Here is a 26,406-nt window from a genome sequence, read left to right as displayed (position 1 = left end):
CGGGTCGTGATCTCACGGTTCGTGAGTTCGAGCCCCGCGTCGGGCTCTGTGCTGACAGCTCGGAGCCCGGAGCCTGCTTCGGATTCTGTGTCTCCCTCTCTCTCTGCCCCTCCTCTGCTTGTGCGCTCCCTCTCTCTCAAAAACAAAACAAAAACAAACAAACCCCCCAAACCAGTGGCTGAGCCGGGATTCAGACCTGGGTTCTTCTGTCTCTTGATGCTTTTTGATCAGAAGGGACTACTGCTTTGAGCCCCTGTTCTACCTTCTGGGGGAGGACTACAACTCGTTTTGGTGGACTTTTTCTCTTCTAGAAAAATACCTCCGGCGGCTTCTTTGGGAGTGCCGGACCCTTCAGGGTGAGAGAGAGTTCAAAGACAGGGTGGAGTCTGGGGGGTATTGGCTGAAGCTGGAAAGGGGGTGGGAGAGACCAGGGACAGACAGGAGGGAAGGTGGCGGGCCAGGGGCAGTGGGGGCAGAGTTAGTGAGAAGTGGAGGGTTGTCTGCCCCGCCCCCTGACGCTCTGGAACAAGTGTGACACCCAAGGTGTTCCGGGCACTTTGGTGGGGGAGGGGTGCCCACCCTGGGCCGGGGCAGCTCACCCTGGAAAAGGCAGAATTGTGCGTTAGGGGAAACGTGCGTTTACTTGCCCTTTGGGAGCGATGAGAAAAATCGTGTGGGGGACTCGATATCGTGGAGCTGGGGACACAGAGGCTGAAGGACTTGGGGGGCAAGCGTCCCTCTGGGGTCTTGTCACCCTGTCCTCCTCCTGGGTAGGGAGCAGGTCTCCACGTCCCCCCACCCCCACTGGAGGACACTGTGACCGCAGAGGGCTCCCCTTGGCGGCTCTCTGGCTCTCTCCAAGGCGCGGAATTGAAGTCTGGGGATGACAGGTGCTTGAAGCAGCCACCAGGCGGCACCCGCCACCGGCTCTTGGAGCTCTCGAAAGCCGGGAGCTTCCCAGAGGACAAAGGAGCAGCAGGGATTGCTGGGCCAGGAGTGCTGCGAACCCAGGAGGGTGCTGGTGAGTGTTTAACCTCCAGCCCCTTGGGTGGATTTGTATCCCAGCCATGATTTGCGATGCTTGCCAATTTCCTTGGTGTAAATACCCCCTTGGCTGATTTGGAGCAACCAACTATGTATATAGTAAATGGTACCATAAATGCAAATAATCTCAAGAACATAGAAGAGTAGAATGTAGTAAAATAACTAGGAAGTGGTGAGCTTTGAGTACTGGAGGACCTTGGGTTTTTGTTGTGTTTTGTGTTTATTTATTTTTGAGTGAGAACGTGAAGGGGGAAGGGGCAGAGAGAGAGGGAGACGGAGAAGCCCAAGCAGGCTCGCGCCGTCAGCACAGAGCCCGATGCGGGGCTAGAACTCACACACTGTGAGACCGTGAGCGGAGCCAAAATCAAGAGTCAGACACTTAACCGACTGAGCCACCCAGGCGCCCTGGGCCTTGGTTTTTTATAATTTAACTTATTAAACAACTGGCTTACAAAATTCTGAAACTCTAACAGTTGGCCCTCGGAGACTGCTATAGGCTGGCTCCTACGTCCCACTGTGCCCTCCTCCTGCCCGGACCTCCCCTTGGCCTTGACCATCACCACCTGAATCACCCCAACCATCTATTCAGCAAATATATTCTGAGCACAGAACATCTGCAGTATCTCCATGAGTCCCCTCAAACAGCCTGGGAAGGAGGAACTCATATTCTCATTTTACAGAAGAGGAAACTGAGGCTCAGACAGGCGAAGTCACCTGTCTCAGGTCACCCATAGGATCTGGGACCGGAACTCAAGCCTGAATCCGAAAGCCACGTTCCTACCACAGTGCTATGTTATTCTTGAGGTCGCGGTGGGGTTCTGGGGGAATGCCATGCCCCGAGCTCTCACCCCTGCTGACCTGTCCTGGTGCCTGGAAGTCCCCATCAGTCACCCTTGTGGCTCCTGGCTGCCGAGGGAAGGCGCTGGTACTTGGGAGGGTGACAAGCCCAAAGCCAGCTCTCTCCTTGCAGACAGCAGGACACAGCCATGCTGGGGTCTAAGACAAAGAGAGGTGGCCGGGGACATCGACTGGGCAGTCAGTGCACGTGCACCCCATGCAAACTTGTCACCTGCATGACCTACCAGACCTCACAACCACCCCATGATGTGGGTACAATTATTATCCCATTTTACTGCTGGGAACACACAATTATTATCCCATTTTACTGCTGGGGAAACTAAGGCTCAGAAAGCTGGATCACTTGCTCTGGCAGGTTGCTCTGCTAAGAAAGCAGACTGTACTGACTTCAGCTCTGCCGGTGGGGAAGGAAGGAGGGTAGACAGGAAATCAGGAAATGGGGGCGGGGGGTCAGCCTTGCGGTGGTTCTTCTGGAAGCTGATCTGGGCAGAGGCTCGTCAAGCTTGCCCTCCATATCCCTCCCCATGTGCCGCTCTGCTGAGCCACATAACTCGAATGTCAGGGTATGTCCACTCTGTGCTATGTCCCCTGGGATGCCATGTGGTTAAGACATGGGATGCCCACTGGGGCTCATGGCCTGGAGGGAGTAAGAGATTTGTCAAATTGTCGCCCAGAAAACGATAAGATTGTGGCTGGGCCTGGAGCCCAAAGGTGGTGGCGGGGGTGGGGGTGGGGTTGCTGGGCATGTGCGATGTAGCCAGACTTTGGGGGTGGGGTGGAAAGGAGTCAGGAAATGGTATGAGGCTGGAAAGGTGCAGAGTTGTGGAGGGTGGGTGCAGGGAGGAGAATGTTCCAGCCACTGAGGACAGCGTAGAGAACAGGGTGGGGACATTGGGAGAATGGACGAGGCCCGGGTGGTGGGAAGGAGCCAGAATGGCTTCAGGGAGGAGGGCGAGGCTGTGCGAGGATGGGGGGGGGGCTGGGCCGGAGAAGGGGTGCAAGAAGGTGAGGAATCGAGGGATAACTGGGAAGGAGGAAGGGGAGGAGTCGGTGATGGATTGGCAAGATGAGGAGGAGAGGGAAGGAAGTGAAATCTCGTTTGCTACTTGGGTATCATCCATGGAAGAAGCAGGTCGGGCGGTGGGTTGGGCTTCCGCCACGTCGCGTCTGCAGGGTCTGGTCAACCTCCAGGCGGAGGTGTCCAGAAGGCTCCTGGAAAACAGGCTCAACGTCACTGACCATCAGGGAAATGCAAATGAAAGCCGCCCGAGATGTCACTTTGTGCCACCGGAAGGACTAAAACTGAAGACCGACAATACCAAGTGCTGACGAGCACGCAGAGAAGCCAGAACGCTCCCGCGTCGCTCCCGCAAATGCACCAGGGCACAGCCGCTTTGCACAGCAGTGTGGCGGTTTCTTACAACGTTGGACACATATTCACCATTTGGCATATTTGCACCAAGTGGCGCATCCAGGCAACTTTGCAATCCCTTTCCTAGGTATTTCTGCAAGAGAATGAAGCCATATGTGCCTACAAAGACCTGTAGATAACACTTTTGGCAGCTTTATTATTAATAACCCCAAGGCTGGAAACAATCCAAAGATCCACCATCTGGTGAATGGATACGTGGATGATAGGACACCACTCAGACTAAAAGGGCGCAGACGGTTGACTGATGACAACGTGGATGAATCTCAAACACACGCGGGGCTAAAGGGGCCAGACACAAAGGGCTGTTTGTCTGTTTCTCGGCTTCAACAACAGGCAGGGCAAGAACAGGCCAAACTGAGCTATAGCGGCGGAAATCAGATCGGTGGTTACCCTTGCCGGGGAGGAGGAGGCTGGAAGGAGCTGGAAGGAGGGGCTGGAAGGAGCCTTCCGGGATGATGGGAACATGCCTGATCTTGGTCTGCGTGGTGGTCACACGAGATTGTCACTTCCCGAAGCACCCCCCCACCCCCTAACTGTTCTCGCCTGACTGGTGCATTTCACAGTGTGGAAAGTGCGTCTCGAGCGCAAGCCAACGAACGAGCGGGCAGGTGCGTTCGTGAGTCCGGCTGGGCACGCCTGCGGGTCCGCTCGGGTGAAGGAGCGTGCGTGAGGGTCAAGGGCTTGGAAATCTGGCCCTGGGAGGCCACAGCTCCTGGGGCTGTCCCACCCATGCCCTGCGTAGATGCAACCCTTCTTTCCTTCAGTGGCTGCTCCTGTGCCCAGACACCATCCATGACTCCCTAGTACCCAAGTACAAAAAACGTGTCCAGTCTTGTCACTTGCTGGGCATTGACCTAAATGCGTCGTGGTCTGGACGGACTGGACTCCTCACTCCTCACACATGCTTCCTGCCTCTCATCCATCACCCCCTTCCACTACCTCTCTCTGAGGTCAGCTCCCCCAGGCCCCGAGCCCTTTCTGAGCTCCGGGCGGATCCAGCCATGCCTCTGGTCTCCCTGTTGGCTCGTTCCTCCTCCTTCTGGTTCTTTGCCCCGAGCCTGGCTGACCAACAGATAACTCCAGTGTGTTCTCCTCCACTCCGGGCCTCGATCTCTCCATCTGTAAAATGGGTGTCCGTGTGTCTGCTCACGCCAGCGTCATGCCGTTCCACTGTTCACTCACCTGTTCCTTCCACTCGGGTGAGCCGCCCGAGGCAGGGTCTTGTGCATCTGTTAACCTTAACAATGGCACTAGAAGCTCACCCCTGTGTGCCAGTCAGGAGTTTACTCTGTGCTAAATTGGTCGCCTGTGTTTTCTCATTTCATCCTCGCCTTGTGAGACGGGTCCTCTTTGTGACTCCATTTTACAGATGAACACACTGAGGTTCAGAGAGGTTGAATCACTTGCCTGAGGCCACACAGATCTGGGACTTGCTGGGGGGCAGGGGGACACCAGCCATCAAAGCCTGGCTTCTTGAGGAAGGGCTGGATATTCCCCCAAATCCCCAGGGCTCAAAGCCACACCCTCGGCCCGACTGTCCCTCCGCCACACAGACCAGAGTCCTCCCCGGAGGCTGTTCTGTGCCCACGCCAGCCCACGGTGGAGGGCGGGAGGTGCTGGGAGGCGGCCGTTGGGCTCTGCCCATCCTTGGTGCCCACGTGGTGCCAGGGGTGATGCCAGAGAGTACTGTAGGGCAGAGGTATTCCCTAATTCAACCACCCCAGACTCAACTCTGTGAGACCTTGGGCCTGCCAGCACCCTCTCGGGTCCCAATTTTCCCTTCTGTAGAATGGGAGTATCTACACTAGCTCCTGCTGGAGGGACAACACCACCACGGGGCAGGCAGCAGAACCGGGAGGAGCCGACAGGGAGGATATGGTGGGCAGCCAGGGCACCCACCAGGCAGCATGGGATGGCAGCTTGGGAGCCAGCGAAAGCCTGGAGGCAGGGCTGCGAGAAGGTCCTCCTGGAGGTGGGACCTGAAGCCATGGGGGGAATAAGAGAGTGTGGTCCTCGCCCAACAGGGCTCCTCTTAGTAACGGCCGGTGTTCTCAGTCCCCACAGAGGGGACACGCTTCCATCCCCCGGGGCAGAAAACGTCATGACAAACAGACTGTGGCTCTTGCATTTCCCCATAGGTAGCCCTGCCCTCACAGGTAGCCCCGCCCCATAGATAGCCCCGCCCCATAGATAGCCCCACCCCATATGTAGCACCGCCCCCATATGTAGTCCTACCTCCATAGGTAGTCCCGCCCCCCATAGGTAGCCCCGCCCCCATAGGTGGCCCCGCCCCCATAGGAGCCCCGCCCCCATAGGTAGCCCCGCCCCATAGATAGCCCCGCCCCCATAGGTAGCCCCGCCCTCATAGGAGGCCCGTTCCATAGGTAGCCCCGCCCCATAGGTAGCCCCGCCCTCATAGGTAGCCCCGCCCCATAGGTAGCCCCGCCCCCATAGGTAGCCCCGCCCTCATAGGAGCCCCGCCCCCATAGGAGCCCCGCCCCCATAGGTAGCCCTGCTGTGCCCAGAGACACTTCACAAAAGTTGAAACCGCAGCCGCGTGCGAGGCGGTGTGTGGATTCAAGGTCCTAAGGTGGTTGGCCTCGAGGACAGGTGTGCTGTGTGCCTCTCTGGGTGGCCCTAACGGCGGGGCTTCAGCCTCAGCCTCTGCTCCTGTGCTCCCTGCACACGCGGTCCCGGGCCACGGGATGCCGCAGGCTTGCGGGGCAGGGACTGCGACTCTGCGTCTAGAACGGTCCCGGCACCAAGCAGGTGACTGGGCGGTGTCCGTGGAATATTCCAACAGCTGGGAGTAGGCATGAAAGCGTTTTGGAAGGACAACAGGGAACAATGCCCGTCCTGGAATGTTACGTGGACTCTGAGCCTCAGTTTCCTCCCCTGTGAAATGGGATGATCACAGTGTCGCCCCGCGGGGGTGTTGGGGGAGGGGTGAAGGAGACGAGGCCGGAAGAGAGTAAGTGCGTGCCCGATAAATCACAGCTGCTGGGATCATTGATGTGGGAAGGAGACGGGAAGGCAGTACACCATGCTGTTGAGCGGTTCACTGCCCAGCGGGCGTTAAGTAAGTTTCATTTGCTTCTTTCGACCTCTGTCTTCCTCGTGTTTCTCAACAAACAGAATAAAACCATAAGTGCCAGGGGATCGGGGGTCCCCAACCTCCCTGGCTGGTGAGTAAACCGTCGTCCTAGACTTCCTGATGTTCTCACGGGAAGGCTGTGAGCCCGTGGTCTTCACCTGGAGGTGACACTGCCCTCCAGGAGACATTGCCACGTCTGCGAATATTTTTGGTTGTACCCCTGGCATCCAGTAGGTGGTCGGGGTGGCTGCTAACCACCCTGCAGTGCACAGGGCAGCCTCCCCCTCCCCCCCCCCCAATGGGGGGGAAGTGTCTGGTCCAAGAGGTCAAGGGTGCCGAGGTGAAGAAGCCCTGCTATCCTCACTCGGCAGTGAGAGACCCACAGAGCTCCCCTTCCCAGAGGTTCTCAGGGACCCAGATGGGCTTCTGCGTGCCGGGGGAGGCTGGTGGCCGGAAGGCTGTAGCCATAGCTGCCGGGGGGAGGCTGGAGAGCCGCATGCCCATGCCCGAGGCGGGCAAAACGAGAATGCCCTCTCTGGGCCTCATGACAGACCAGAGCGCCAAAGTGGCACTGACACAGTCCCCTTTCCGAGGCACACGAACCCTGCCAGGGGAGTCATGGGCACAGGGAACCACACTCCCCTCCAGTCTCAGCGTTGGTTCCAAGCTGCTCCCCACTCCCTTGGGTTCATTCTTTCCAGAGACCCTGCTGTCCAGGCTCTGGGCCCCCAGGAGGGACAGGCTTCAAGCGATTTCCTACAGAGTTTCAGCGGTGCCTCAGCAAATCACCGGGTGCAAATGAACACGCAGGACAATATTCTCCCTCTTCCTGCCTTCTGGCCCCATGAGCCTTCTTGCTCTTTCTTCTTCACATGCTCCTGCCTCAGGCCCTTTGCACTTGCTGTTTCCTGTATCTGATGTTGTCTTCCCAGATGTCTGCCCGGCTGCCCTTGTCTCACCCTTTTGGCCTCAGCTTGCTGTCCCCTCTTCTGAGAGGTCTTCTCTGCAGCCCAGACCTTGGGTCTCCTTTCCCACACCCCCCTTTTCCGGTCCAGCACGGATAACCATCTGGAGCGAGGTGGAGATAATGAATTTTGTTGTGCAAGGGCGGGGCCCCTGTTCCTCATGTTCCCTCTCCCCTCGTCACTGTGCCTGGCGCACAGTAGAGGTTCAGGGAGCATTTACTGAATGAACTAACGAGCAAGGGAGGCTGTGCACGGGCGTGGGTGGGAGGCAGAGCAGTGACGGAATTAACAAAAGCCGTCAGCACGCGGCGGGCGGAGACCAAGGGAACCTTAGGTGTAAGGCTTGGAGTCCGGCAGACCTGGTTCGAATCCCGGCTCCCCTGCTTACCAGTTGCAGGATGGTGGACACCCCGCTAACCTCCGGGAGCCTCAGCTTCCACGCCTGCGAAATGGGGAGAGGAGTCCTTGCTGATCCTAAGGCCACGGGAGAGGCCACGACCGTGCGCGTGGCTGGCACACCGGAGGCGCCTGGTTACTGCCCATCTGGGGAGAGATGGTCCCTGGCTTCCGGGCAGACACGGACCACCTGAGCGGCACAGCGGGGGCCTCCGCGGCCCGAACCTCAAAGCTCCGCCCCTGCGGTTTGGGGCGCAAACCCCCGCCCTGCTGAGCTCTCTGTCTTTTGGCCTAAAATTAGCTCACAAATTCCTTGGCTGCCTGGCCGGTGCTTCCAACCGACAATTCAAACCAGATGTTTCCAGCTGTCGGGGCCCATCCCCCCCCCCCCCCCCCCCGGCCCGCGCCCGCGTGTGTCCCTGCTCGAGGAGGTCTGAATTAACCCCCGGGGAGAGCAGCCCGCTGGCCACACTCAGGAGCCCTGGCTGCGTGGCGGATGCAGGGGTGTGGAGGGGAGCCCCAGGCCCGCAGGCACACCCCCTTCAAGGATGGGGGCGCCCCCTGACGACTGACCTGCTGGCGGGTGACGGCCACCGGGCCTAATTGCTCTGCCCCTTTCCATCCGGTAGCATTATGGAGTGCCTGCTGTATGCCAGGCTTCTGTGTTCGCTGCTGTCCAGATGGTGAGACAAGCATTCTCAGTCCCAGGTATCGCTTGGTTGCTGATATTATTATTATTATTATTATTAGCATATTTATTTAATGCCAGGTGCCAAGGTTCATTGATTTCTCACGATAACCCAGGGGTGTGGGGGTTATAATTACTCCCATTTTACAGATGAGGAAATCGAGGCCCAGGGCGGTGGAGTAACCTAGCCCAAGGGCCCCCAGCTCCAAAGGAACAGAACCCAGAGGTCCCCGAAGGGCAGGTAGTCTTGGCTCCTCCTGGGTGGGTTTGACTTCTCTGTTGTCACCCCCCATGTGGCCCTTTTCCATGTGGCGGGTGGGTCTGGATGTCATGGAAGGACCTCTCTGCGAGGATGTCCCTGGGCCCAGCAGGCAGCTGGAACCCCCCACAAGCCAAGTTTCTGTCCCAGCTGAGTCAGGAGCTGGTGGTCAGGGTGGAAGGAACCACGGGGAGGCTGGGAATCTGTGTGGCTTTTGTGAGGGCCTCATACAGAGCCCCTTCTCCCCAGAGATGGGACCCAGAGCCATCTCTTGGTCAGAGTCCTGGAGAGAAAGAGTGTGTGTGTGTGTGTGTGTGTGTGTGTGTGTGTGTCTGTTGGGGGTGGGAAAAGAGGAGAAAGCCTTGACACATGGAGAGATGTGGTGGAGGGTTTGCCCACACAGGGACCCATGATTGGCCTTCTTCACCTACAGTAAAAGCCCAGATCCCTGCCAACGCCCACAGAGGCCCTGCACGGTCTGGCCCCGGTGCCCTCTAACCTCCCACTGTCCCCTCACTCACTCTGTTCCAACCACGCCAGATACTTCTTTTCCTCTCCTTGAAAATGCCAGGCTCCCCCTACCGCAGGACCTTTGCACCTGCTCTTCTCGCTGCCTGGAATGCTCTTCCTCTGATCATCTCTCTCACTCACTCTCTCACAGCCTTCAGGGCTTCGCTGGAATGTCCCCCTTTCCCTGACCTTTTCCTGACTTATATATCACTAAGTTGTCACTTTAACCATCTTCCTTGTTCCACTAGAATATAAGCTCCGTCAGGACAGGGATTTTTACCTTTGTTGTTCTCTGCTGTAGCCCCAGAGCTTAGAAAGCACCTGGCATGTAGTATGTGCTCAGTAAGTACTGAGAGAGGGACAGAGAGAGAGAGAGAGAGAGGGAGAAAGGAAGAAAAGAGAAGAAGGAATTTAGGGAGGGAAGATGAGACAGAAGGTCTTGGTGTAAAGTGAGCGGGCAGAAAGAAAGCAGGAGAAATCTGGGGTGAGGGACTGGGTGTTTGGGTGACTTAGGGCCCCCCGAAGTTCAGCCCCAAGCCCTCCCCACTTCTCGCTCTCGGCCAGCAGCCCTCTGCTCAAAGTCAGGCACCCCACCCCCTTCCCAACAGGGCTGCAAAGGAATTCAGAAGCACCATCTGATTCCGTCCCACGATGGGGTAGCCGGTGGGGCGGGGGCAGTGGAGACCGTGGGGGGGGGGGGGCACGACGTGCCCGAGGGCACCCAGTGGGCAGGGCCAGATGGGGAGGGTGAGGCCAGGTCTGCGGTGTTTACATTCCTGCCCTCCCAGATGGCTTCCGTGCGGGGCTAGCGAGGCGCTCCTTGCACCGGCCGGGCCGCGGGGAATGTAAATGTTTACAAGGCAGCGCGCAGCTGGCCGGGCCACCAGAGCCACGGGAAGCCAGAGATCCTACCGGCTCCTGTGCCCCCCTCCAAAAAAAGAGGGCGATGCAGCGTTCCTTTTTTTTTTTCCAGAAAACTTTTCATCGAGTCATAACCTACGTAAAACACACGAATCTCAAGGGTGCATGTTGATTCCTCCCTACGCACGCGCCCGTGTAACCGCCACCCAGGTCTAGATAGCATACGCTTCCAGCCCTAGAAGGTTCCTTTGTGCCTCTTTCCGGCCAACACCACCACCACCCCCCGCCAAGGTAACTGCTCCTCTGACTTCTGTTCCCGTAGCTTAGTTTTGCATTTGTTCTAGAACTTCGTGTAAATGGCATCACCCAGTGTGTGTTCTCCCGGGCCCAGTTCTTTCGCTGGGCGTGTTGATGGGACTTATCCACGCCGTATGCCCCCGGCCTCTTCCTTTCGCTGCTGAGGAGCGCTCTCCTGCATCGAGGTACCAGTCTGTTCACCCGTTTTTCTGTTGGTGGACATTGGGGCTGCTTCCAGTGTTTTCTGCCCTGGTAGATTAACGCGGTCATGGATATTTTTGTCTCTGTGTGGATGTGTGTTTTTATTTCTCTTGGGTAGATACCTACGAAGGAGGTTGCTGGACCATCCGGGAAGTGGACGGCTAACTTTGTGGGAGCTGCCAGACCGTTTTCCAAAGTGGCTGTGCTGTTTTGCTCTCCCGTCCATCGTGGGTGAGCGTCCAGGTGTTTGCTGGTGACGACAAGTGAATGGAAACGCGTGGAAAATTTACTTAGGATCACTGAGCGACAGAGCTTGGAGGAGCCTCCGCTGACCCCCCCTGATGCAGGAAGGGAAACCGAGGCTCGGGGCCACGCAGTGTGTGAGGAGCAGAGCCAGGAGCTAACGCAGGTCCCCTAATGTCCAAGCTTTTAACTACCCCAGGGTCTTAGCGGATCAACGCGCTGTCTTGTTTTCCCGGAAGAGGCCTCATGCCGAGCCCTTTCCTACCTCAGGGCCTTTGCGCCTGCTGTTCCCTTGGTCCGGGAGCTCTTCCTCCTGCTCCTCGAGTGCCTAGTGTCTCTTATCCTGCAGGCCTCAGTTCAGAAACGTCTTCAGACAGGCTGTCCCTGACCACGGTTGCTAAAATAACTGCCCAGGCACCTGCCCCCCGCCCCCGCTCACTTCGAAGCTATCTTTTATCCTTTTTATCTCCTTGACAGCATTTCGCAGTGTTGGATTATCTTCCCGATTTGCCACTTGACTTGTTTCTCATCCGTGTCCCCTACTAGGAGCTCCCTGAGGCCGGGCCCTGGTCTGCCTTGTTCCCGGACAGGACCTGCTGCATAGCAAAATAACGTCATTGTACAGCCCCTCCCTGGGCCTCCGTTTCCACATCTGTGACATGCACAGATTGGGCTAAAGTCATTCAGCCGGTGGACGGCATTTATGGAGCCCCTGCCATGTCCAGGCGCTGGTAGAGTGGGGATGCCTTAACAGAAAGGCTCTGATCCTGGACCCGAGAAGCTGACAGTCTAGAGTCATATGTCGAGAGACCACGAGAGCCCGGCGTGCTCGAGCTCTCTGAACGGGGAGCCCACTGGGAGCACCGAGGAGGCTGCTGGCATCCCTCTCCAGATGGGGTCGGGGAGGGCTTCCTGGAGGCAGCGATGACTCAGCGATGATGTGCAGGGGAGCAGGGACGGCGGCGCAAAGCTGGCCGTTTCTGGCTCATCGACAGCACAGATCCTGTTGACAGGTGCTCGGTACACAGCTGGGGAGCAAGTGAAACTCTCGAGTTTATAGGTGGGGAAACTGAGGCCTGGGGGGGGGTTCACAGCACACCTAGAGCTCTGGCCTGCCCATTCTGCCTCCTTGGAGCACCCCCCCTCCCCCGGCCAGGAGGCCACTCCATGGGTGTCCCTCTGAAGGCCAGGACGACGCTGTGATGGGGCCACAGCCCAGGCCTCTCCAGCCACATAAAAGGCTTGGGATATTTTTGCCAGGAGGGCAGGTCCCAGTGGCCCGAGGGCCGTGTAATTAGAGGCGGCACCGAACCCACCAGAGGCCGGAGCTGGGGACTGCGGTGGGCCGGGCTGCCCCAGGCTCAACCGGGGAGGACCTTGGCCGAGCCGCCGCGGGGCGTGGGGGGGTCCCCTCCCCTTCTCCGCCTCCTCGGCCACGGCTGTTCAGCGGGGCGGGCGCACAGCTGGTAATTGTACGGGGGGGCACCGGGCGGGGTCTCGGAATTGCTTCAAGGCCGGGATTATAGGTTGCAAGCGAGCGGCCTGGCCTGCTCCGTGCCCCAGGCCTGCCCGCTCACCTCGGAGCCACGGCGGTGCGGGCCCTGGGGGTCAGCTGGGCCGGGCCCCACAACAGGCCCTGGGGCTGGAGAGTGAAGAATGTGAGACCTTCCGGTAGATGAAGACTGGCTGGGGCAAAGTCTCGGAGCACGAGGTTGTCAAACCCTGGGAGTGCAGGAGTGGAGGTCAGAATGCTCATTCGCACAGCGACAAGCATTTATGGAGCGCCTACTGTGTGCCAGGCGCTGTCCTAGATGCTGGCGTTACGGAAGTGCACAAAACAGACCTGGCTCATCTACTCTGTTTGGTTGAAGTGTAATTATTTATTTTGAAAGAGAGGGAGAGAGAGAGAGAGAGAAGGAACCAGTGGGGGAGGGCCAGAGAGAGAACGGACCGAGGATCTGAAGCGGGCTCTGTGCCGACAGCAGAGAGCCCCATGCAGGGCTTGAACTCACAAGCTGTGAGATCATGAGCTGAGCTAAAGTCAGACGCTTTAATGGACTAAGCCACCCAGGCGCCCCATGGCTCATCTATTCTTAAAGGATAATAACCTTCCGGAACCGCTCTGAAGGTGCTGGTTTCCAACTACCTCGGGGCCTTTGCACGTGCTGTTCTTGCTGCTGGGGATCCTCCTGCCTCCTTGCCTTCCTAAATACCTCCTCCTCATCTCCATGAGCAACTCTGCTATTAGCTCCTCATGGAGGGCCCCAGGAGCTCTGGGACCAGACTAGCCCCCTACAATGCCAGAACTGCCCCAGCCCAGCTCTTAGCCCGGTTTGCAGTTAGATACTCATTTGTTTGTGTACTTGTTTATTTCAGGTCTCCCTTCTACGCTGTGAGCTCTGTGCCCGTGTTTGCTCATCACTGTCTCCCAGAGCCTGACACCGGCTGGGTGTAAAGTAAACGTCACGAGATATTTGTAGAACGAACGAAGGGCGGAGTGTGAGAGCGTCGGGACCTCAGCGTTGGCAGCCTCGTGGCAGAGATCTGGCCCAAGCCCATTTAGCTGCAGCCCAGAGAGGGGCAGCGATTTGCCCAGCCCCCACAGTTGGTGAGACACAGGGGCTGGCGAAGAAACAAGGGCTCTGATCTCCACACGCTGTTGGAGCTAGGTCACGCTGCTGTGAACCTCAGTTTCCACATCTGTCAAATGGGATGTGCTTATCCATCCACCTCTCCCCCAGGCACTTACGGAGCCTGCTGGGCTTGAGGCACAGCGGTGGGCTCCATGGAGGGGAGGGACGCCCGGTACTTTGGAGGGTGGCTGACTCAACTTTGCAGGAAGCAAGTAATAACATTCGCTCTCAGTGTGGGAGGCAGAATGAGGCCCCTCCCCCAGAGATGTCCACATCCCGAGCCCTGGAACCTACAGATGGGAATGTGTCACCCGGCATGGCAAAGGGCTTTGCGGATGGGATTAGGTTAAGGACAGGAGGTGGGGAGGTCATCCTGGGCTATCTGGGTGAGCCCAATGTCATCCCAAGGGTCCTTGAAATTGGGAGAGCGGTTTGGAAGAGAGCCAGGGGGATGCAGTGTGAGAACCTAGCCCATGGCAGCTGGCCGTGAAGACAGAGAAAGAGCCCATAAGCAGGGGAACTCAGGCGGCTTCTAGATCCCTCCCCCGAACCCTCCGGGATGAACGGACACCGTGCTTTTCACCCGGTGAGACCCCGTTTCTGACTTCTGGCTGCCAGTACCGTGAACAACAGATGTGTGCTGTTTAAGCCTCTAAAGTTTGTGGTCATTTGCTATGGCGGCTGTAGGAAACTCATATGCTTGGCATCTAAGCAATGCTCGTTCCTGCCCTCCAGCTCCTCTGACTTTTCCCAGAAGCCTTGTGAGCAGCGGACATTCTCTGTCCTCAGTTTCCAGATGACAAAACAGAGGCGGAGGTAGAATTTGAACCCAGGTCCATCTGCCTGTGGGTCCGGGCTCTGCCATTCTGGTACCAAAGCAGGAGCACAGAACAGGACCCTGACTTAGGCGGGGGCATCCGGGCCATCCGACCTGGAGTCAGGTCCTGTTTGGGCTGGTTGCACCCCTGCCTCTTGATGTCTCGGGGTCAGATTCCCTGCAGCCCTCAGGCTTTGCCAGCAGGGGCTCCTCCCCGGGGTAGCGGGCCCTGGGATGCCCCCTGGTCATCTTGAAGGTGGGTGCCCCTGCTGCATCACGTCTGTGGGCGGCCACTTGCGCCTGGGGGCATGTGCATCTATGAGCGTCCACTGGCGGGCAGTCATCCGTTTCCTTGGGACGCAAGGTTTGGGGGTGACCCCAAGAGATAATGGGATCTTCTCTGGGGTTTTTTCCAAACAACTGCTCTCCCCCGTTTTGGAGGTGAGTAGGGATTGCGGGGACCATCAGAAGAGGTGATAGTAATCTAGAGTCCTGGTCCCTAAAGGGTGGACAGGAATTGTCAACTCATGCACTCCTCCTGTCCCATACCTTCTGTGGCTCCCTACTGCCTCCTGGATGAGTGACGCTTTAACCTGGCTCTTGCTGACTTCGACCCTCATTACCTGCACCTCCCTTTTCTCTGCCTCACGCTCCAGCCTGATCTAATTACGGTGCGGCTTTCCAGTCACTGTGCCTTTATCCATGCTGGTCCTCCTGCCAGGATGCCTCTCCGGGGTCTCTTGTTCAGACTGGCTGCTGTCCTCCTGGACGACTTCCCGCCTCTTTCTCTCAGGGCACCTCTCCCTGCCCTGGGGTTCCCCGAGCTCTTGGCCTGACCTCTCTCCTTCTACAGATCCCTTTTCCATTTTGTGTAAAAGTAATTCGCATATGCGTCCTTCTCCCTGGACTTCTCCAGAGGGCTGGGTTGTGTGGGATTTCCCTCTGAGACCTGATGGGCAACGTGCCTGGCACATGTTCAGCAAGCACTTGTGAATGAATGAATGAATGAATGGGTACGTGAATGAATGGATGCAAGGGCCACTGACCCACCGGGGTCCTCAGGTCAGCCAGAGATCCCAGTTGCAGGGTCTGCTATTGACTTGCCTCAGTTTCCTGGTTGAGCCACTTGAATACACCCTGCCTCACTTTTCCCACCTGTGAAATGGGGTCCCGATTCCTTCTCCAGCTACTCCATTTGGGGTATTGTGTGTGTGTGTTTAATGTTTATTTTTGAGAGAAAGCGAGACAGAGCGTGAGGCGGGGAGGGGCAGAGAGAGAGGGAGACGCAGAATCCGAAGCAGGCTCCAGGCTCCGAGCTGTCAGCTCAGAGCCCGACGCGGGGCTCGAACTCACGGACTGCGAGATCATGACCTGAGCTGAAGGCAGACGCTTAACCTACTGAGCCCAGGCGCCCCTCCATTTGGGGTACAGGAAGGCCACAGATCTTCGAAGTGGGAGCCAGAGGGAGCCCAGGAAGCTTCCCGCCCACCCTGGCAAATAAGGAAACTGAGGCCTGGAGAAGGGAAGAGCCCAACCAGGGCCAGCCAGTGGGTGCCAGAACTCGGCTCCCTGCTGCAGACCTGGACCCTCCATCAGGCCTCCGCTCGGGCTCTCCCTTAAACACACTCTGCTCCCACCCTGCACCCTGAGCCTCGGAAAACCTGAGTCACAGCTGGAATCGAGGACCAGGACGGGGAATTTTCCTTCTCGCTTCCAGGGGCCCCTGAACCTCCCTGACCTCGTCCCCTTTGGAAGGGAGGCAGGCCCCCAGCTCGCTGTTCTGGGGGAGCGCTGCAGGCCAGCCCTGTGTGTCCCTCTGTCCGCCCCGGGGGCCGGTCCTGGGGACCTACCCCCCCCACCCCCCCACCCTCGAGTCAAGGAGGAAATGCCCCATCTGGGGCTCCCCAGAGCTGGAGGGGCGCCTGGGGGAGTGCAAGCTGTGAGCGAGGGGGGACCGTGTGGGGCCAGCGCAGCCCCGCCCCTCCCCTGTCCCCACCCCAAAGCCGCCTAATGGAATCAAGCTGGCCCCGCGGCCGCGGGGCGGGAGGAAGGAGGCGGGGGCAGGGGGCGGGCGGCGCCGGGCCCGGAGCAGCGGCGGCAGCTGGCACTCCCCGACGCTCCACCTGGCGGGAGCACCCAGGCCTGCGTGCGCGGAGGGACGGGTGAGTCCCCGCGTCCCCTCGGTCCGGGAGCCTGGCGGTGGCCGGGGGTTCGGGGACGGGAGTGCCGGCGCGAGCACTTTGGGGCGCGTCTCTAAGTCCGCGTGCCTTCGGAGGGTGCGTTGGAGGCCGCGCGCCCGCGGGACCTGCGCGACGGGCTGGCGTGGCGGAACGCGGGTGCGCCGTCGCGGTGTCCCGCGGGCGCTGCCGGGCCGGCGGGGCTGCGTGTGTGCGGTTGTGGCCTCCCCGCGGGGGATGTGTTCTCCACCAGTGGGCGCGGGGGCGGGCGGCCCAGGGTCAGCGGCGGGCTCGTGCGGACCCGCCTGTCCCGTCTGTGGGGGAGCCAGCGCGTGCCCGGGGGCTGGGTATGCGCTCTCGGGGCCGGACGGGCGGCCCGGCGTGGGGCTGTCGTGCGCCCTGTGTGCATCCGCGCCGGGGGGTGGGGGGGGGGCGTGCAAACTTTCTGGGGTGTCTGGGCGTATGCGTGTCCCCGTTGCCGTGCGTGTGCGTTGTAGTGTGTGTGTGTCTGCGTTGTGCGTCCGTATCTTGTGTGTCCGCGCTGCTGCTGCTGCTCTGTGTGCCTGTGTCTTTTGAGCCTCAGGACTTCCCTTCCCTGTCCCGGCCTCCCTTCCAAGGGACCCAAGCCCCTGTCCTCGGCTGCCCCGGGGCCTGGGGCGGGGGCGCCTAGCGATTCAGCCAGACCCCTCCCCCAACAGCCGCTAATTGAAGCCAGGTTTTTGTGGGCTGCCCCTCCCCCTCTGGCCACGAGTCTCTGGGTGGGGGTGGGGCAGTGACTCGCCTCCCAGCCTCAGGTACCCAGGCCCTAGGGGGGGATTTGCAGCACCCGCGTATGCCCCAGGCACATTTAAGGCCGCGAGCCCCAGTGAGATTGGCGCTGGAGAAGGCCCTGCTCCAAGCTGGGGGTCCTGCACCACCATGCGGCCCCCACTAATTAATTGATAACCAACTCCTCATCTGGCACTGCCGTGGACAATAGACCCGAGAGGTGGCCCTTATCCCCATCATACAGATGGGGACACCGAGGCTCACAGAGGTGACATGCCCCACTCCGGGACACATAGCTGGGCAGTGAGCGGCCTCCTCTGGGGTGTTCGGACCCGCTTCCCTTCAGGGCTCTGCCTCAACTGGTTGTGTGATCCTGGGCAGGCCATTCCCAGCCTCGGGGGCGAATTTCCTCTTGGGTAAAATGACAGGGGTTGGCCTGACGCCAGCTCCCAATGGCCGGGAGCTGAGTTTCCGAGCCCCGGAAAAAAATGAGGACTCAGGAGGCTAGGCTCACCTTCTCCCAGAAAGGAGGTGGGGACGGCCGGCGGGCAGAGTGATCACTTCAGAGCTGTCCAGGCCACGGTTCCCACTCTATAGAGGGGAAACTGAGGCCCAGAGAGGGCAGGGGCTCGTCGGATAGGGTCACACCTTGCCTTTGAGGCCCGACCGGCTTCCCACCCCGCCTGCACCTTTCCGGGGGAGCCAGGCTGTGGGGTGTGGGGGACCCGAGAGTCGGGGTCTCGGCCTTTAACGGCCAGTGATAGCCTGTGTGGCCTCTTATCCTCTGTCCCTGACCCCAAGGTTCTGCGGGGGAGGGGAGCCCTTCCCTCTATCCAGCTGGGTGGTGTGTGTGTGTGTGTGTGTGTGTGTGTGTGTGTGTGTGCGCATGCGCCCTGGATTCCTGGGTGGCCAGAGCTGAGGTTTCACTCAACAGGGTAAAAAAGTTGATCATTTCCTCGGCGGGGGAGGGGGGGGGCAGTGAGCCAGTTTACACATCAGGTAAGGAAATCATTTTTAATCATTTGCCTGCTTGGAGGATGCCGCCGCTAGTCCTGGGCTCTGCTGGGGTCCAAACGTGGCTGCTCTGGAGCCCGCCCTTTCCCGGGTGCTCTGTGCCAGCTGCCTTCTCCACGTTATCTCACCCGGTCCTTAGGGCCTGTGGTCACCTCCCCGCCGCCTGCCCACTGTACAGACGGGGAAAGTGAGGCCCGGAGGGATCGGACCACAGCGCTCGACCAGGTGGAGCCAGGGTTCCAGCCGCTTCGCTGCCGGCAGGCCCTCCCAGGACAGCCCCCTGGGCACCCCCCGGGGGGAGTAGTTGTGGTGAGAAGCTTCGGCCGCCACCACGAAAGGTCTCTCTCAGGCAGGGAGGTGACTGGTGGACAGAGACCCCAGAGATCAAAGGTGTCCGTGGGGACCTTTGCTAACAAGTGCGCAGGGGCGGGGGGTGCTGGGAAGGCCCTTGTTGCAGCTGACAAGTGGTGTCTCCCAGGGTGCCGGCTCGTTTCTGGGCCGGCCCCGGGCACATACCAGTGTGTGAGTGTGTGTGAGTGTGTGTGTGTGTGTGTGAGTGTGTGTGTGTGTAGTCTGAGTCACACAGAGGAAGGTTAACACCCCGGCTCTGACACTCCCCTCCGTGTGTCCCTGGGCAAGTCACTGTCGCCTGGACCAGTCAGGCAGAGCCAGTCAGGCAGAGCCGGCAGGTGTTGGCCCCCAGGGCTGAACCCTAGAGTGGCTCTGGGGTGGGGCCCCCGGCAAAGGGGGCGGGGCCTCCCCCCCCCCCCCGCCCCCCAGTGGAAAGCCCAGGGTCATCAGCTCATTATTCAAAACGAACCCCTGAACAGATTTGCCTCTTTTTATGCCCCGGAATTATCTTTTTTTGTTTTCTTTTGTTTTGTTTTTGGCCACCGGAGGCAGTTTGTCCAAATTTATGTCGGTACAATTAATTTCCACTAACGATGCTTAATGGGGAGGCTTCGGGTCGTTATGAAGAAGCCGCTCAAAGGCCTCACTCCCCTCACCCCCGCACTTAATCCGGCACCCCTCAAGCGATTTCCAGAGCAGGACTTGGGGACCGGGCACTCGAGGGGACACGCAGTCGAGGTGCTGGGAACCTGACCTCCTCCTCCAGGCCAGGACCTTGCTCCGTGACCAGGGGCCTGCCCCTCGCTGTCTCTGGGCCCCTGTTCCCCATCTCAATCCCTTGAGACAGGGTGGCAGACAGGGCTTCCTAAGGCTTTTCTTCGAGCTTCTAGCCCCACCCAGTGCCAGGGGCCTGGGCCCTCTGTTGGGTCAGGAGGGGTTCTCGGGGCAGCCCATGAGGGGGCTGCAGAAAGGGGCTCCTGGGTTTGTCTGAGTGCCTAGCCCTCCTCGGGCTGGCTGGGAGAGTCCGTGTTTCAGGAGGTGGTCTCCTCTGTAAACCTAGGCCGTGCAGAATTTATTGGTCAGCCAGGCTATCTGGGCCGGATGGGGTCTGGGGGTTCATCCTGGGAGCAGTCTTGCCGCAGGGGAGGAGGGAGGTGCGGGGTTCATCTGGTTCCCGTTTACGGGGGGCCATAGGACTGGGGCTCCCGCAGTCTCCAGCTTTGTCTCTGGCACAAGGGGTCCCGCCGCCCCCTCCCGGGCCTCCACGCCCTGCTTTGTGCCTTGAGGTGAGGGCCAGCGGTGTTCTTGGCATCCAGACCCTCTGCTGAGCTCAGGGAGTCTGGAAGCTTCACGGGACCCCAGAGTCACTGGGGGCTGCTGGGGAGGGTTCCCCCAAAGAAGAAGGGCTCACTCCCTCAGGGACTCTGTTTCTTACTTACTCAGCCTTACCATCATTTCTCCCTCCCTGCCTGGATCCGAACCCCTGCCCTCTCCTGGCAATGACTTAACCCCTCTGAGCCTCAGTTTTTCACACCCGCAAAATGGGAGTAATAATAATAGTACTTCTCCCATCGGGTGGTTCTCGGGAGTCAATGAAGTTCTGTGTCAGAAACTTAAAATAGGACCTGGCACATGGCAGGCAGTGGAAGGGGAAGTTATTATTCATTCGGCCCGGTCGGTCAAGAGACATTTATGGAGCACTTACTGTATACCAGACATGGTGTGAAACCCTGAGGGTGCCCAGGTAAGTAAGATTCGGTCCCCGCCCTCCAGGACCTCAGAGTGGAGTGGGGTGACTCACCAGGGGTCCCTCTGGGATCTCAGAGTGAAGGAGGGGGCGGGCATGTCCCCCACGTATGGGCGGACGGGGTCCATTGTGTGGCGGGCAGGGGAAGCGGCCTTCTGGAACACGTGCTGTTTCCTGCGCCTGGCCGCGGTCCCCGAGACCCCGGCGTTCCACCCTGACCTGTCTCCCGCCTCGCTTCCCCGCAGGTCCTGGACAGCATGGTTTCCGCCGTGGTCCCCAGGCTGCTCGTGTCTCTGCTGCTTCTCCTCAGGGCCCTGCCCGCGGTGGCCTACTCCGTGCCCCTGCAGGCCGCCTTCCTGGAGGACACAGGGGGCAGCGGGGAGGCCGAGGGCTCATCGGCCTCCTCCCCGAGCCTCCCGCCCCCCCGGACCCCGGCCCTCAGCCCCACGTCGCTGGGGCCCCGGCCCACGCCCCTGGCGGGCCCCAGGCCCCCCACCAACTTCCTGGACGGGATCGTGGACTTCTTCCGCCAGTACGTGATGCTCATCGCCGTGGTGGGCTCCCTGGTGTTCCTGCTGATGTTCATCGTCTGCGCCGCCCTCATCACCCGCCAGAAGCACAAGGCCTCGGCCTACTACCCCTCGTCTTTCCCCAAGAAGAAGTACGTGGACCAGAGTGACCGGGCCGGGGGCCCCCGCGCCTTCAGCGAGGTCCCCGACCGGGCTCCCGACGGCCGGTCCGAGGAAGCCCTGGATTCCTCCCAGCAGCTCCAGGCTGACATCCTTGCCGCCACCCAGAACCTCAAGTCCCCCGCCAGAGCTGCCCCGGGCGGTGGAGACGGAACCAGGATGGAGGGCAAGTCGGAGGAAGACGAGAGCGGCAGCCGGGAGGGGGGCCAGGAAGCCCAGGGACGTGGGGTCCCGGGGGAGAAAGCCGAGGTGCCAGACGAGCCATGCGCAGTGGGGGCGGAGGAGGCTCTGGAGGCCGGCCAAGGCCAAGGCGAGTCAGAAGCGGCTCCTTCATCAGCCCAGGAAGCCAGAGGACCCGCTGGTCCCCCCGAGGGCCCCTGTGCTTGCGGTATCGCCCCCAAGGTCTAACAGGCCTCTGGGGCTGCTGGCCTTGACTGTCGGACCCCTAGTGGTCACCTCCATGGATGTGGGAAGGCCCTTGACCCTTTCCGCTCCCTGACACCCTCTCCTCAGCGCCCCCCCTCCCGCCCCCGCCGCAAATCCCAGTGCGTCCCAACCCTGCAGTGGGCAGAGGTGCTGGTCTCCGGCCTACCCCGGGAAGCTCCCCCCGTTCCAGGAACACTTGCCCCTGCAGCCCCAAAGGGCGGCACCCCAAACACAGCTCCTCCGGGGAGGCGGGGATGGGAAGGATCCCTGTTATATTCATGAAAACACGGCTGACGACATGGGCCATGTCCTTTGGGAAACGTAGATCATGGGTCCCCTGTGACGGTGCGGACCTCGCTGGGGGTAGGAAAGAAAAGTCAGAATACCTAGGAGTTTTGGACCAGGGTGAATGGGACAAGGCCCCTGGGGCGGGCGCAGTTAGAGCTACCGTAGACGTGGGCCTGATGAATCGGAAAGCTTCCGGGGGCCCGTGCGCACATCGCGACACGTCCCTAAATGAGCATTTCCAAAGCTGCGTTCCCTGCGGTGCTCTGTGGAAAAAGGATTTTGGGGTCCGATGAGTTGAGGAAACACTGCCTCTCTGTTCCCCGCACGCCCCCCTTAGGGCACCCCAGGGCTCTGCCAATACTCCAGTAAAGGCTCCGGTTGGAACCCGGTTGGTCTGTCTCAAACTGCTTTTGACCACAGGGTTTTTTTGACCACAGGGTTTTTTTTTATCGTCGTCGTTATTTTACAGTTACAGAATAACATCTTGCAGAGCACACTCTGGAAATCAGTGCCCCAGATGTTCCTGAAGGTGCCCCCCAGTTTGTGGTTGGTCCAGGGTGAGGGGTACGGGGCCTGGGGGTGCTCGGGTCCCCTCAATTCTGCCAAGCATCTCTGCCCGGGGACGAATTGCTCATCCTGTCATTGCCACCCGCATGGGATGAATGCGTCAAAGCTTTCTTGTCAGGCCCCCGAAGCTGGGGGGCTGTGTGTGAGGGGGCCCCACTCTGGGGGAGACTGAGAAGGTGGGGGCGGTTTCCAACACCCAGCCTGGAGCGGGGGGGGGCCCTGGCCCCCCTCCACGTCGTTCACGTGCATTGTCTGGCAGCCTGTGCCCACAGCATTCTTTAGCTTTCGACAAGGGAGACTGAGCTCCGTCCTGATCTGGGGAGGCTCTGGGGGGTGCTCTTCCTCAGCCCTTCATCTGGGGCCCCCCCAACCTCTGCACAATTTTTTAGGTGCTGAGATATAGCAAACCAGCACAATAAACCTTTATTCTGGCCCGAGTGTCGCTGGTTTTCTGCAGGGCGGGTTGGGGGTGGGGGGGGGGGGGATGAGTCTGCTGGTGGGGGTGGGGGGTGGAGCCTTTCTTCCGGGCTGTTCCATGGGGTGAGGCAGCTTTCTGGGGGAGATACGGCGGGCAGGCTGAATGAGCAGATTCGGGAAGGGAGTGGAGAGCAGGATCCCCATGGGAAGGGGGGTGGGAGTTCTTGCCCCCAAGACTGGGCACCAGCCTTGGACTCGCGGCCACGCAGACCCAGCCGGCTTCTGTGAGCAGGTCTGCTAGTTACTGTGGCTGTTGGAGAGCCACCCCCCTCCTTTCCCTGGAAATATGAGCAGTAGAGACACTACCAGCCGACGTTTCAGTCTCCCATCCTCTGGCAGAGTGGCCGAGGACTAGAGTCGGTCTCATGGCCAGCGCCATGGTCACCGCACCCTTGGCCTGGGGTGGGAGGCAGCCCTAGCCTTTGTCTCCTCACCGCCAGGCTCTTCCTTGCCTTTGATGGCATGTTCCTGCTGCCACTGCGCCACCACCCCCCCCTCCCTGGAGCAGCCAGCTGGAATCCAGATGTGGCTGGGCTGGGAGCACGTGCTGGATCCCCGGGGTGATGGGGGCAGGGAGGCCATCCCCACCCCCCACCAGCCCCTCTCCTCCGCTGACCCCACATCCCTTCAGAGGGGCGCCGGGTTTGGGTTTCATAACACACAATGGCCTCTGTCTCGCGCAGTGGGGAAGGGCCCTCCCTCTCTCAGCCCAGACAGGCTCCCGCCCAAGAATGTAGGGAAAATCCAATATGGCTGTCTGCATGCTATGTGGCTCTGACCAAGTCACTCAACCTCTCTGTGTGTGACAGGCTCTCTCCTTGCTCCTGAGCTCCTGCGGGGTCCTAGGCGATTGGGTATGGCTGGGGTAGGTAAGACAGAAGTAGATGTTAGAGATCCCCGGGGAGCAGGCAGGGATGAGTTTTCCAACCAGCGGCTCCGTGGTCAACGGCTCCCCCATGAATCGTCAACTGGAGCTGCCACAGGACACGTAATGGGTGGCCTCAGTTATGGCCTGTGTCTCCCGGGAATGATGGGGGTGAGGATTAAGGAGGTAGTTTGAGTCCCAGTGCAGAAGTCAACCTCCCTCTTACCTCTGAGCTTTTACAGCTACTATCCCCTCTGCCTATGACACCCTTCCCCCGCCACTTGTCTTGCTAACCCCGCCTCCTTCTTTAGCTTCCAGCTTAGATGTCACCTGCCTTTCCTGACAGCACCCTCCCCCCGCCCAGCCTTTCTTTCACAGTCCCCTGGGCTCAATGCTAATAATAATTGCTTATAGTTAATGAGCACCTGTACCTACCAGGCAGTGCTCTAAGCACTGAACATCATTTGCTTATTGGGACTCTCAAGCCTATGAGATAGACACTGCTGTTCTTCCCATGTCACAGATGAGGAAACTGAGGTCCACAGAGGTGATGTCAGGTGCCCGGGTCACACAGCCGGGATTCCAGCCTCGTAGGCTGATTCTAGAGTGAATCGGTAAATGGGCTCTACAGCTTTTTTGGTGAATGAATGAATGAATGAATGAGGCCCTGGGGGAGGAGAGAGCAAGGCCCCACTTCTGCGTAGAGCCCCTCCGGTGTGCTCCCACATCTTTGCTGGCGTTACCAGCAGGGCCTCTCTTGTGGGCACACATCTGGCCAGGCACCAGCAGAGGGCGGGCTGTGGAGCAGACAGTGGTTGGGGGCATGTGTGGGTTGGGTCCAGGAGAGGGGGAAAATGGGGCTTGAGGGTGGGGGTGGGCCGTTCCCCTGTTCCCAGGGATCCAGGAATCTGCCAGGGCCCGAACAGGCCCCCACTGTCCCGGGGCTTATAAAACCGCACAGCTGCCCCCAGGCTGGGAGTCTGGGGGCTGGGCTTGCTGCCGCTGCTGTATAGAGAGAGGGGGAGGGACAGCAAAACCACCCCAAGACACGGCCCCCAGCTCAGTGTGGGAATGGGGGCTGCTGGTGCAGTGTGGTGGGGGTGGGGGCGGGGCTGCTGGAGAGCCCTCGTCCCCAGGCCCTGCGTGTCTCCAACCAGCCCGAGGGTCTGGGTAACCCCTGGCTGGGGGTCATGTCAAGGCAAGAGCGGGAGGGGCAGAAGTCCCATCTTCCAGGGGCTCTGCCCTGGTACATCACCTGTAATCTTCTTGGGGTGATTAAGGAGGTTTGGGCCCTTAGGATGAGATCTGCCTGTGTCCGTGCCACCTCCGTCCTTTCTCGGCTGTGTGGCCTCGGCCATCTGGGCTTTCGTTTCCATGTGTATGAAGAAGAGATGATCCTGCCCTACCCGGCAGGGGTCTCAACCTGCACAGGGAGATTATCTGAGAGCCTTTTAAAATCATAGCCCCACTCAGGCCCACTCAGATTTTTTAAAGTTTTTTTTATATGTTGATTGATTTTTGAGAGAGAGAGAGAGAGAGAGAGCGAGCGCCTGAGCAGGGGAGAGGTAGAGGGGGGGGGGTGGGGACAGATGATCCGAAGCAGGCTCCTCGCTGACAGCAGTGAGCCTGAAGTGGGGCTCGAACTCACGAACAAGGAGATCATGACCTGAGCCGAAGTCAGATGCTCCACTGACCGAGCCAGCCAGGCGTCCCCCGACCCAGACCAATGAAATCAGAGTGTCTGAGGGTGTGGCTGGGCAACTGTCTCTGCCTGCGGGTCCGTCCCCAGTATCTCCCCAGCACTCCGGGCACACAGTAGGTGCTCCGCGTGTGCACACAGGTGCACGCGTATAAGGCTAAAGGAAGGCACACGTGAGCATCCATCACACCATTTAACCCTCACCCACACTCCCCACAGAGAGACGAGCAACATCATCGCCTCCCTTTTACAGACGAGGAAGCAGAGGGTGAAGAGGCTTGTCCGGTGTCACACGGACAGGCGTAGCTGGGATCTGAACCGTCCGTCTGACTCCTCAGTCCAGGGTCCTCAGCCCCGAGCCTCCTACTTCATCTTAGAACTCGCTTGTGGGCCCAGAAGCTGAGCCCTTCTGATGCTGGGGTGGGGAATCCTGTTTTGTGTCCGTTGCATTTCATCGTGGGTCCCCAGTCCTTGTTTTAACGCCACCCTACCCCTGGGGTGTTGACGGTGACTGGCCAGTGCCGTGGGTCCTTCCTGTCTTGGTTCTCATTCCTAGAGGTTTAGAATCATTGAGTCTGCCCCCAAGGGGATCCATCAGCTTTCCGGGTTCCAAGGTGGCCAAGAAGCAACTGCCAGGGTCATCGGCTTTTCGTTTTCCAACCGCAACCCTTTAATGAGCACCTACTGTGTGCCAGATACCGAGGACACACCATTGGCACAACAGACCTGAGGCTATATTCTAGGGGAGGAGGTGAAAATGCTTAACCGACTGAGCCACCCGGGCACCCCGGGGAGGAGATGAAAATGACTCAAAGAATCCCCTAGATGCGACCACAGTGATTAATAACAGGAATGGCCGCCATTCACAAATGGACTGTTACACGCGTCTCTGGCACTTTACTGATACATATTCATTCTTGCCGGTTTGCAGAGGTATAGCTGACGCACGATAAAATGCACATTTTTAAAAACGTGCAATTTGATAATTTTGACATAGGTGTAGGTGTATCTCTTAAAGCCATCACCACAATCAGGGTAAT

At 59.4% G+C, this 26,406-nt stretch overlaps 1 protein-coding gene across 11 annotated transcripts; it reads left to right on the top strand.

Annotated features, from left to right (window-relative positions):
* The first annotated feature begins 415 nt into the window (after window positions 1-415).
* On the top strand, window positions 416-22,757 carry TMEM119 (transmembrane protein 119). Of its 11 annotated transcripts, none has more exons than XR_006209965.1 (5): window positions 8,199-8,497; window positions 10,220-10,589; window positions 10,724-10,836; window positions 13,225-13,456; window positions 13,890-14,129. XR_006209965.1 is itself a non-coding variant. In XM_042962277.1 (5 exons), the coding sequence occupies exon 5, from the start codon at window positions 20,613-20,615 to the stop codon at window positions 21,450-21,452; it is 840 nt and encodes a 279-aa protein (XP_042818211.1). In that variant the 5' UTR covers window positions 8,199-8,497; window positions 10,452-10,589; window positions 10,724-10,836; window positions 13,225-13,456; window positions 20,601-20,612; the 3' UTR covers window positions 21,453-22,757. The 11 variants fall into 11 exon arrangements, 9 of the variants coding, with proteins under 9 accessions (XP_042818216.1, XP_042818211.1, XP_042818214.1 ...); XM_042962277.1 differs by lacking the exon at window positions 13,890-14,129 and adding an exon at window positions 20,601-22,757 and having other exon boundaries at window positions 10,452-10,589; XM_042962280.1 differs by lacking the exon at window positions 13,890-14,129 and adding an exon at window positions 20,601-22,757 and having other exon boundaries at window positions 10,220-10,398.
* The last annotated feature ends 3,649 nt before the right edge of the window (window positions 22,758-26,406 follow it).

This window comes from Panthera tigris, chromosome D3 (genome assembly GCF_018350195.1).
Source record: "Panthera tigris isolate Pti1 chromosome D3, P.tigris_Pti1_mat1.1, whole genome shotgun sequence".
In the NCBI taxonomy this organism is placed as follows: Eukaryota; Metazoa; Chordata; class Mammalia; order Carnivora; family Felidae; genus Panthera; species Panthera tigris.
The sequence above is the reverse complement of the archived record's forward strand: the minus strand, read 5'-3'. Positions and strand labels throughout refer to the sequence as shown.

What these genes read in the sequence shown, in the direction of transcription:
- TMEM119 (XM_042962282.1), top strand. Translation starts at nt 20,613, where the DNA reads ATGGTTTCCGCCGTGGTCCCCAGGCTGCTCGTGTCTCTGCTGCTTCTC.